This window comes from Nannobrachium achirus, assembly GCF_963921795.1.
Source record: "Nannobrachium achirus genome assembly, chromosome: 15".
In the NCBI taxonomy this organism is placed as follows: Eukaryota; Metazoa; Chordata; class Actinopteri; order Myctophiformes; family Myctophidae; genus Nannobrachium; species Nannobrachium achirus.
In genome coordinates, this window is record NC_137822.1 from 37,978,917 (window position 1) to 37,990,828 (window position 11,912).

The 11,912-nt window shown below is 40.7% G+C and overlaps 1 protein-coding gene across 1 annotated transcript; it reads left to right on the forward strand.

Annotated features, from left to right (window-relative positions):
• Nucleotides 1–4,008: 4,008 nt before the first annotated feature.
• On the forward strand, nucleotides 4,009–8,130 carry LOC308299828 (uncharacterized protein; the record flags this gene model as incomplete). The annotated part of the gene is made up of 8 exons (XM_080743612.1): nucleotides 4,009–4,133; nucleotides 5,081–5,132; nucleotides 5,230–5,291; nucleotides 5,427–5,499; nucleotides 5,848–5,935; nucleotides 6,044–6,168; nucleotides 6,917–7,000; nucleotides 7,933–8,130. The coding sequence occupies exons 6-8, from the start codon at nucleotides 6,046–6,048 to the stop codon at nucleotides 8,128–8,130; spliced, it is 405 nt and encodes a 134-aa protein (XP_080599738.1). The 5' UTR covers nucleotides 4,009–4,133; nucleotides 5,081–5,132; nucleotides 5,230–5,291; nucleotides 5,427–5,499; nucleotides 5,848–5,935; nucleotides 6,044–6,045.
• Between the last annotated feature and the right edge of the window lie 3,782 nt (nucleotides 8,131–11,912).

The window sequence follows — 11,912 nt, forward strand, 5'->3', positions numbered from 1 at the left end:
AGGTCCCGAGAGCTAGACAGGTTAGCTCGGGACCTGACACTTTGGTGCCATGGTCGACTTCAGTGGATCAGGGCTTCTCATGTTCCGGGCCTCCTGAACAGCGGAGCAGATCTGCTGTCCAGGGGGGAACCACGTTACGAGAACTGGTCTCTCCGCCCTTCACCTTGGTGACTTTAAAACTGGGACAAGCCTTGAAGGTATCAAACCCTACTATGCACAAGACATGGTCTGTATTCATGCTCACAACTGAAGCTGAGGATGCCCAGGTCGTGGACAACATGCCAACAGATGACCTGTCACCTTCTTGGGTGACAGGTCAAAGAGGCCAAAATTGGAGTAATGTGACACCTTCTGCTGGACCTAGTTAACAGTCTTGCTGTAGTGCTTTGGATGAATTGATCTATGGAAGTTTTATTGGGGCAGGTGAGAACTGAGTTGCAATAGTCAAGGTGGGAGGACACAAAGGCATGGATAATCATTTCTAGGTCTGAATGAACAATCAACCAACCTAAGTTTCGCAATATTCCTAAGGTGGGAAAAGAAAACAGGTGCGTGTTACAGATTTTATGTGTGAATCGAGGTTCATGGCCTGAAAAAAATAATTGACCCCAAGGAAGGTCTGGAAGACTGATAAGCTTGGACCTGGCTCTGTAGGAACACACACAGCAACTAGAGATGGGTGGACAGCACTGAGGGCTGCTGGCAACACAATAGATGGAAGGTAGTTGGCTTGATGAAGCCTGGAATGAGGCACATATACCGTACTGTACGCTATTTGGTCCCACCACAATAAGGCTTATCCTTGAAGCAAAGCACAAGAAGAGGGCCAGACCCCCCAGTGCTCCAACGGCTCCACGGAGATAGGAGGTTGGAGCATTCTCTCCATGGCATCACTGCAGTGCACCTTAGGACACCTGAGGGACACAGGCTTCGTGCCCGTGTCCCTCCTACTGACCCCTGCTGACCCGCGTCAGGCATCAGGTCTTGACGTTGGGGGCCAATGGAGGGGGTTGTGTGTGTGTGTGTGTGTGTGTGTGTGTGTGTGTGTGTGTGTGTGTGTGTGTGTACTTACATTGAAAGTGAGTTTGGTCCACTTTCCGTCCACACAGATGTGGTCTTTGCTGCCCCCTGCTGGCGCGTATCCGTATCGTATCTCACTGGAGCGACAGGAAACACAGCGGCCTTTCTGGGCGATGTTGGGCTGGTTGAGAGGCTGCACCTACAATAGACACAGGAAACATCTTTTAAAAAAACATTACAAAAAATATATATATATTTTGGTTTAGAAAATATTATGTTTTGTGTCTGAGAGTGTAATAAAAGGGTGGTCTGTTGCTGAATAAATAATGGACCTTGGTATGAAAGGGGTTGAAAACCACTGATCTATAGTGTACTCTTTGTCTATTTTTTTAAGTAAGCTTGTAACACAGCAATCAATTTATGAACACTAGCTCCTACAAAGAGAGCAAAAGAGACTGAAGTGCTTGTCTGTCTTACAAGGTGATATGGGCACAATTGTGCCCCATTTTCCAGCCTATGTTCATTAAATAACTTTTGCTACAAGCTTAGTTTAGAAAAAAAAGCTATATTTTAAATGGGTTGTCGAAGATGGCATTACTATTATACAGTTGCGATCAAAAGTTTGTTGTTTGTTGTTCATTGTTTGTTGTAAAAAAGACGTTATTCAATGCAACATTTGCTAATTGTCTCTATTTTCATTTTTAGGTTTATGCAAAGAATGCAGTTTGGTGCACATGGGGCGGCCATGAACCGGCGGCTGGGTGCACAATGGACTCGCGCAGCGTGCACAGAGCGATCGACAATCAGGTAAACAATCTATGAATAAGCATTGGCAGTTGAATACATTAGTTATGGCAAAACTATGTCAGGCATTGTGTGGCAGGATCATGGGAATTTTAGGGTCAGTGTTTGTTAACCATGTCCTCACACAGATTGTCCAGGTACTTTTATCACATGCTCTTCATCTTGTAAGTTACTTTATCACTGTTTCCTATGTAGTGTTGGAACAGTGTTATATTATGTACTGAACACTTGGTCTATTTCTCTAAAACGGTAGTTTATGAAGAATGTTTGTCTAGAGTTTTCCTCTCTATGTAGTTCAGCATTTTGCTTATAGAGTTCTTTGTTTGTGTTTGGTAGGACTCAAACACTACTGAAGGTGCAGAGACAAAGTCATGGGGATCTACTCTACACGGCTGAGAAGAATGAAAATGGGGAGCCAGAGGTTGTCGGCATTAGGGATGGAGCCCGAAAACCGGGTCCATTACAAACCCGGTTCTGAATTTATCGAGACCCGAGTATCAATAAGCTTTTAATTGTCGAGCTTGTTATCGGGTAAGCGTCATAACGTCACGTCATGGACCGCTATAGGGGGCTGGGACGGGAGGTAGGCTACATTGCATCATTGATAGTTGTGTGCTTTGCAAGTGCGTGCCGTGGAACAATGGTTGATCTCGTGAAACACTAAAAAGTTTGGTTACATTTTAGAAAAGACAAGGGGAGAGCTAAATGCAATAGGCTATGCAGCACGGCCACGGTTACAAGCTCGGGAGGGAACACTTCGATAATGCGGAGGCACTAATTGTCCCTAGTGCATCACATAAGACCCACCCAAGAAGTGCTGTGCAATAACTTTGAATGTCTGCGACGAGTTGAAACAACGGCAGCGTCGGGCCATTGGCTGTTGCAGCAGCGCGACAACCGTTCTCTTCCACCCAAAGTAGCCTATATGGTGCTTGAAAATATGAATGATTCCATTGATAATAATCCGTTTGGGATACTCAAAATCCCCGCCGCAGAGTTATAATATCGCTCCGTGCAAATGACTCCGTCCAGACTCCGTCTAGCGTCGCCAGCGTGACTTCTCAGTCTACCGAAAATAGCAGATGTACAAGCTCACAACGCGGTGCGAGCAGACGCTGTGTGAGCTTGTTGATTTGGGTATTTTTTGTTGCGTGACACCGTCGTACTATGCGTTATAAATTACACTTTTAAAGAGACAGTACACATTTAGTTTCTTCAAATATTTTCCAAAAATAAAAAGGTTACTTGCCTTCTGTCTGTTAAGTTAAAGTACTGTATTTGAAGGCCCTAGTCAAATGTAGTGCAAATATAGATTTTTTCCAAAAAGATAATGGAAAAAAATAGATAGGCCTATGCATTACTGTAAAAAAAACATGGAAATGTTAGCCCATAGTTTATATTATATACCATACAATTTATAGTATAATTTTACAGTTGACTTTCAAAGAATTCTCCTAGTTCCCTCCCTCCCCAGTCCCTTTTCCCTCTTGGTGGCAGACAGAGCAGAGAGCAGCTCAGCAACCGTGTTAAGGAGAGAGGCAGTGTTAAGGTTTAAGGTAAGGTTATGAATCTTATTCTTATGTCCCAAAGTGTTTATTCTGGTGTTGTTATGTTAACTCTTATTCTGCCAGATGTTGTTATTTATTATTGGGTTTTGTGCCAGCAAAAGCACCTTACCTTTGCGATGATATAGACAAAGGTGTATTCTTTTTTTTTTTGAAATGTTCTCTTAAAGGGGAAGACCACCCATTTTCAATATTGAACTATGTCATTAATATACCTTAGAGGAGTTGTGTGGAAATAGAAAAAAAGTTCCCCCTCTTCTGTGTTGCCTAGAACTGGAAGATTGATTTTGGGGTTTGTATTGTAAAGTACAACTTGATGACATCACACATTGTACTTTACAATACAAACCCCAAAATAAATCCTCCAGTTCTAGGCAACACAGAAGAGGGGGAACGTTTTTTCTATTTCCACACAACTCCTCTAAGGTATATTAATGACATAGTTGAATATTGAAAATGGGTGGTCTTCCCCTTTAAAGAGTGTGCCGTGGCTCTACCAGCAGTAGGGGGCAGCCTCATGCAAGAATTAATGTGAAAATGGTCTCAGCTCGACGCTTGCTTGTCAAGGCTGTTCAAGGCTGATGAGTCGCTACAGAGCAATAGATCCAGAGAAAAACACATGGAACAGTGTTGTGACTCCATTGATGTTAACGTCCAGTTGGATTTTAAGAGTACTTTTATGGGAGCTGTTTCAACGGTAGACACCCGCGCGACACCTCAACAGGTTACAGACATCAAACCAAGGTACAAAAGAACGAGCCAAAGAACGTACAATTGGCATTATCGGGCCGTCAAAAATGGGGCGAACGGGAACGTTCAAAGCAGTATAAGAGTGACGCTAGCGAAGGCTAATTATCATGCTATCTCACACTGGTGGTGGTGGTGTTGTTATGCTAACGCAGGCTAGCCTACATGCTGCACTTCACCTGGTTTTATAGGATGATTAGTTTGTTATTTGGCCATGTTCAACCTCGACATGTTCATAGTCACTATTGTTGTAAAGTCGCAATGAAAACCTCTGTGGTTCCTAAAGACGTCCACCACTTATTTATATTAGCCAAAACCTCTTTTTAGAGTTAGGCTAAAATCCATAAGGGTCCATTTGGTTTCATTTGTACACTCTCAGAGTTAGGCTAAAATACATAAGGGTCCATTTGGTTCCATATACTCTCAGGGTCCATTTGGTTTCATTTGTACACTCTCAGAGTTGGGCTAAAACCCATAAGGGTCCACTTGGTTCCAAACTATCATTATTGTAAAAAATCATTGTTAATGTAACTCTGGGAGTGTACAAATTAAACCAAATGAACCCATACGGGTCGATTTGGTTTCATTTGTGCACTCAGGCTACAGACCAATAACGGTCAATTTGGTTCCAATCTATCATTATATTGTAAAATCATTGTCAATGTAACTCTGAGAGTGTAAATGGAACCAAGGTCCATTTGTATGTTCAGAGTTACAGGCCCATTGGGTTCAAACTATCATTTAATGCAAATGCAAATAAAATAAGTTAGGGAGTCATTAATACTATTATTTTATGAACTGGCCCCTTGCATTTCTGTATCCCTGTAATAGCTATGTTATTTTGTTTGCACTGATATGTTGGTGACTATTCCATTATCTAACATGTTTCTGTTTCTGACTGTAGGCCTACATCTTGACAATTTTTCTTCCTGTAATTTTTCCAGAACCTCCTGACGGACCTGTGTTCAGCTCGGATCTGTCCTGCTTCCAATGCTGGTAATTGTACTCTTAATAAAATGAATATAAAATAAAATATAAATATATAAATAGTTTTATGTTACAGAATGACACTTGTTTCTTTCTTGTATTCCAGTCACGCAACCCCTGAGTCCTGGAAGACTCCTTTCTGGTCTCCAATCTGTCCTGCTTCAGCTGGTAAAAGCACTCTCTTAAGCATTATGTTATACTGTAGCTATTGAAAAGTAGCAGATCAACAAGCTCATAGCGAGTGCCACGCTATGAGTAAGTACAGATCGACAGTTGAATCGACATTATGTCTATTTGTTTCAGGCAAACAACCTGTAGTGACTCGAGTCGTGTCCTGAAGATTGTTTTTTATCACATCAAGGCTCATTTTCTTGTGGTGAGTACTTACTTCCCTAATCCCTAAACCTTAATTATGAAATGATCTACTTATTATAAATCAAATCCACATACTCAATATGGCCACGCTATTTTGCATATTATAGGTGAAATATATTTGTTGCTGTACATTGCTCTAATCACCAACACATGCACCAATACATGCTAAGGACTTGATGCATTACTGAGTTTCCCTACTTTAACATGACAATGATGTGATGAAGTATAAGTTGTGGAATTAATTTATTAAAATGATCAAATAATCAATATATGCAGAGATGCAAGGTTTCTGTCTGACATCAACCACATGTGTTGGATTCATTAATTTCAACATCCTGTTCTTTTTCAGTGACTGTTGCTGTGAACAAGTTGCCAGTGGTGATCCCATGATCAGCGAGTTCACAACAAGATGGGCAGCTCTCTTTGATGTGAAGGAGGTTAGTGTGACTGTGAACTAGGTGCTATGACAGCATACAGTATGTGACTTAATTGTGAATACCAATGAAAATTTTCTAAAAAAGTGCTGTGTGCTTGTGTGCTTTCAGATATGCCTCTGCAGTCAAAGTTCCTATCACAGCTGGACCTGTACTCTGAAAACCTGTTGACGCTGTTTGAAACCACCACTGGGCAGAAAGGAAGAAAACAGAAAGCCATGACAAACATGGACACAGTAAGTTCTCTTAACCTAACCCATTTAGACCTGAGGACATTTCTTTTTTGAAAAACATAGGTTTCTATGTCAAACTATTTCATGTCAAGCCACCGACCCCCATCTGAAAACATGATGTTCCAGGGACCGCACAGAAGCAAAGATTTGAGCTAAAAACATTTGCTCTGAAATAATTTATATTCAAAGATTTGTGCCAAATTTTCACGATAAAAAAAATAGCTCTGCTAAATGAAATGGCTCTACGAGCGAGCTTGTAGATCTGCTAAAGTAGAACATAATGCTTAAAACAAAGAAGAAGGAAGTATGCACACCGTTTTAAAAGCTCCCAAACAACTTTAATTATCAGAGTGGAAAAAAAACATATGGTTCAGCCTCTGTGGCCTTCATCAAGTATAAGCTTTTAAAATCTTGTGCAAACTTCCTCCTTTTTCAGTTTATTTTGTTTGTTTGAGCACCTGGAATTGGAATTGACTGGGATGTGTGTGTACTTCCTGACCATTACTGTATATGTATATAAACACTCAAATGTCTGCAGCATGTATCTCTGTATGTTTTATGTCACATTTCTTTTTTGTACAATTAAGCTCTGGTTCAGGGCCTGCGAGTCTGGACAATAATCTATCTACAGGTTCATGTGATGCATTGTGAGCTTGTACATTGACCATATTTAGAAAACCTGTTAACCTGCAAGCACCCCTTATGAATTTGACTTTTAAGTGTATGTTCTGTTCTGTCCCTTATCTTTCAGGATGACCCTGACGCAGGAAGGGACCGCATAAAGGACTGCATCTACCTCAACGAGGATCCTGCAGACCTTGTGCGGGAATTCATAGTAAGTGACTGACTGTACTGTGTATTTATATCTTAGAGGAACCACTGGTGCATTTGTAATCTACCGATATTGCCAAGAGAAAACCTCTATAGGGTGTGCCAAATGTAGTTCTAAGAGTGGCCATTTCTTGGGTAAACACAGCCTTACACAGGTGTTCTGATTAGACTATAGCATTATTTCTATGCAATCAAACAATTGAAACACCTGTGTTTTGACCCAAGAAATGGCCACTAAGGACTACAATGACGTAGGCGCTGGCACACACTATAGAGAATATTTTTCCTCCGGTGAAAAACAATCGCTTTCTGCCCCCCCAAAAAATGCATTTTATACATGTGGGGGGCTCAGAGTGCTTCCACTAAGGACAGTAGGCTTTCTAATCACACAAGTCGTGTTTGTATTGGTGAGTTGGTAAACCCTTCATGTGATATCCACAACAGAAGAGAGGCTGGTCGGGTGGTGGGGGATGAAGCTGATTTCTATAGCTCTACTGAAAGGCAGATTCATAGTAGTGGAGCTATGGACCAGAGCTACTTGTGACATAACCCATATTTAGACATAAGACTGATTATAAAAAATGCCTTCTAAATCCTTAAACACACACAAAATGTTGTTCAACTAAATAGTTTGCAGAGAAATTGGCTGAATTATTGCTTCAAATCCTATATTGATCATACTTTACACATAACATAGTTGTATACTGTAAATGTCAGACCCCAACAACCTAACAACACACTGTGAGGTTGTTGGTGTGAGACACGAACAGCCAAATAAAATCAGACTTTAGACTTGGATACTGGGTAAAAGCTCTAAAGTGATACAGCCTCAAAGCAGATTGCATCTCATTACTCACAGATGGAATTCACAAGCTAATATAACTTATATTAAGCTCATTATTGATCAACTAATGATGCCTTTTTGTGAACACTTAGGATGTGGAGGAGACGGTCAGTGAGGCTGCCATGGAGAAGACGACAATGGGGATCATCGTACTCAAAAACACCAGTGAGGACGATGTCAGAATTGTCCTTGAGGGAGTCACAGTGATACAAGACCTGGATAATGTGTCCGTTGCAACTGCCATGTTGTTGGGACTCATTTACGCCCTGAACCTGAGTTACACACAGTAACTCAAATGCACATTTGAGGTACTGCAGAACATTATAATGGAATTGGATGGACAGGTCCTCTCCCACAAAGCACAAAGCTTGAAGACCAACTAATCCAACAGTGAGTAGTTCAACCCCCCCCCCCCCCCCCAGGATCATTTTGACCATGTCCTCACTGAACACACACACACACACACACACACACACGCGCGCGCACACACACACACAGTCTGAAACACAAAAACAAGACCAGTTGTAATCACAAAAACTAAAATGTTTTGTACTGTATTTACAGTAAGAGTATTTTTTTTTCTCAAACAAATCTGACTATGGGACAGCGGGGAGATTTTTCATTGTAATGTGTTTACATAGGATGTACAGGCTAGTCCTTGCTTTGTAAGAGCATCTGCACTCTATGAAACTTAAAAGAAAAATGGTCAGACAATTGAATGTTAAATGTTGGATGTATTTTTGCCTGTATGCACATACATGTTTTGTTACTAGTTTTTTTAAATTTTTTATTTTTTATGTTTTTACAAAACATGTTTTATTGTTAATGTAATGCACTTCATTAGTGCACTTTGGTAAGCCCTGTTTTAAATGTGCTTTATATGTTTAAGTGCTTAATAAATAAAATTGACTTGAGTTGACTAATGTTCCCTGTATTAAGTTATTAATTATTATTATTATTATTAGTTATTAATGTCCACTGCATTAAGAAAATAACATTTATTTGCATGGATCAAATTGTCTTGGACTAATATGATCATATCATGTAGTTAGAATAATGACCATGACTGAATCACGTTGCCATAATGCGATTGAAACATGCCATAATGTGACTGAAACATGTACTAGCAACTTGAATGATGTTAGCTGAATCACGTTGCCCCAACGTGATTGGATCAGGTGCAACCATGATGAATCATGTTGCCATAATGTGACTGAAACATGCCATAATGTGATTGAAACATTTACTAGTAACTTGAATGGTGTTAGCTGAATCATGTTGCCCCAACATGATTGGATCAGGTGCGACCATGGCTGAATCACGTAGCCAAAAAGTAATTGAAACATGCCATAATGTGATTGAAACATTTACTAGTAACTTCAATTGCGTTAGCTGAATCACGCTGCCCCAACATGATTGGATCATGTGGAACCACTTTCCATGTTTGAATCACGTTATCTGAACATTTTCTTTTTTTCAGTGTAGGGGGTCCGGGACCCCTAGGCGGTCCTCAGAGTTACAGCAGGGGGTCCTCCAAATCTTTGTGTGCTAGAAGCTTTTCTTCTCCTTTTTTATATTAACCACTTGAACCCTAGCGTCCATATTCTGAGAACTTTAGCCAAAAATAACCGATCTACAAGCTCACAACGCCTCGCAGTTGTAGATCTTCTGTTTTCGGCAAAGAGGTTTGGTGTAGGGGGGAAAAAGAGCAGACCAAGTACATAGTGAAAGGTCAAGTTTATTAAGTATTGACGGTTCAAGTGGTTAAATATCTGAAAACACAAATTGACATGAATCCAAAATACACTGACGATTGTGCTGTCAAACGATGAAACTATATGGAATCTATGAACCAGGTTGTGGGGGTCCCTGCTTCATCTCTTTCTCAAATAAGGGGTCCTTGGCCTGAAAACGTTGAAGACCCCTGCTCTACAGAGAACAGAAACAAGTTTGTCGAGACATGCAAGCTAGTGTCCTTCCTTTCGTAGCATCACAACGCCTCCTGCACGCCTTTCACCAACCCACACGGGGGCGCCCTCTATCCATCTTAATGAATACATTTTCAAACCAATGGATATGCGGCAATCGTGAATTCAACACGATCTGCTGTTAAGCAGTTTAACCAATTTGCTACGTACGTCTACACAAACGGTCAAATTAAAAAGATAAATTGCTTAGTGAAGGCTCACGGATGTCACCATAGGGTACGCCCCAGCAGAATGTCCCGTAATGATCGTATTATTTAACGAGGAGCATTTTAATCCAATCGGTCGTCGTTTCCTTAAAAAGGTATTAATGTATCTAAGTGCAGTACACCTCGCAACCGATGGGGTCGCATGGCTGAAAAACAACAGAAAATGGCGTCTGATCGGATTAAAATTATGTTTATTAAACAATACGAAAGATACGGGTAATTCTGCTTGAGCGTACCATATTGTGTCATCCGTGAGACTTCAGTAAGCACTTTATCTTTGAAATATGAACGTTTTTGTAGACGTACGCAGCAAATAGGTTTAACTGCTCAACACGAGACGAGGTTGAAGTGAATGTATTACTGTGCTTTATATAACATTGTCGAGTCTTTGTGTATCTTCAGTCAGATTGAAGGATCATCTAACTCTGATAATGAACCACAATCTACAGGCTACGCTTAACCGCCTCGCGTTGTGAGCTTGAAGAAGAGCAAAAAATAGAGTTTGGTCGCGTTTTATACAACGTTAGCCTGCAGCTAGCGCTAGCTAACGTTAGCGTTAGCCGTTAGCCGCTGTAAACTGCGTGTGAAGCTAACGATATAGCGTATCTCGCAGCTCGGTCACTAGTCTGTAGTATAACAAAGCCCCGGCGTTCTCGAACGCTTCTTGCCTTTTGTGAACATTATATCCAAAAAGTAAAGGTCCTATGCCGGTCTCTCATCTGTTTACGTCATTAGCGTGGAAGAAAATCGAAGCAGCTTGTTGAAATAAAGTTTGTATCGCTCATTTTTGTCAGTCGGTCCTTTGTTTTTACAGACGCTACCTCCCCTGGTCACGTGGTATAGACACAACGAATAATAGTGAGGAAAAGAATGCACCAACTGACAAAATGAGCGATATAAACTCTTTATTTCAACGCGCTGATTGGATTTTCTTCCACGCTTGAAACGTAAACAGTTTAGAGAAGTGTATAGGACCTTTACTTTTTGGACAGAATGTTCACAAACGGTAAGAAGCGTTCGTGAGCGGCAGGGTTTTATTTTTTACCACAGACGAGCGCCGGCTGTTCCATTGCGAGAAGACATCATCGCTGCGTCTTTCTCTAGCCCCAACTCGACTGCAGTTTTAGCACCACACCACACCACACCGCACCACATAAAAATATCTACATTTTCCATTACAAAAAAGTACCCCTATCGGTAAGAAACAAATTGACCCTTTTAACTGTGATTATAATACAATATACATTTCTATTACAACTATCCTAATTATAATGCACTGTAATGGATTATAACTGTCATTATAATACATTACAAAGTATTAATGTATTACTATGATAATTAAAATACACTATAATAGATTATAATAGTGGTTATAACACAATATAATCTATTATCATGTATTACAACTATATCCTGGTGGTCTAAATGAAAAGTCAGTGAGTGATCAGTCATTATGAAGTGTTTGGCCCTGTTTGGCCTTGCTCAGACCTACTCTTGAGTAGATACTTTTTAGTACCCTGTTTAGTACCACTTTCACACCACTCTACCCAGTTCCTTGTAGTGGAAAGCCTCACACAAGTGGGCGGTGGTGTGGAGTGGTGTGGAGTTGGGCCTGTGGAAAATTGTGTGCCCGAGAACGACTCAGAGAGTCAGATCACGAGGTATAAATCAAAAAATAAATCCTTCCAGAATACTGTCTTCTGCAAACCAATAACATTAGCGAGATGAAGTTAGTCACTGAGTGTTTACACACTAGAACCATGCTGTATGGGCGGCGCTCAGAGCTTGAACACAACCAAGTTAGACCGGGTACAGATTATTGCTTTACGCACTTTATGCTTTAGCTATTAAAAAATAGCAGATATACAAGCTCACAAG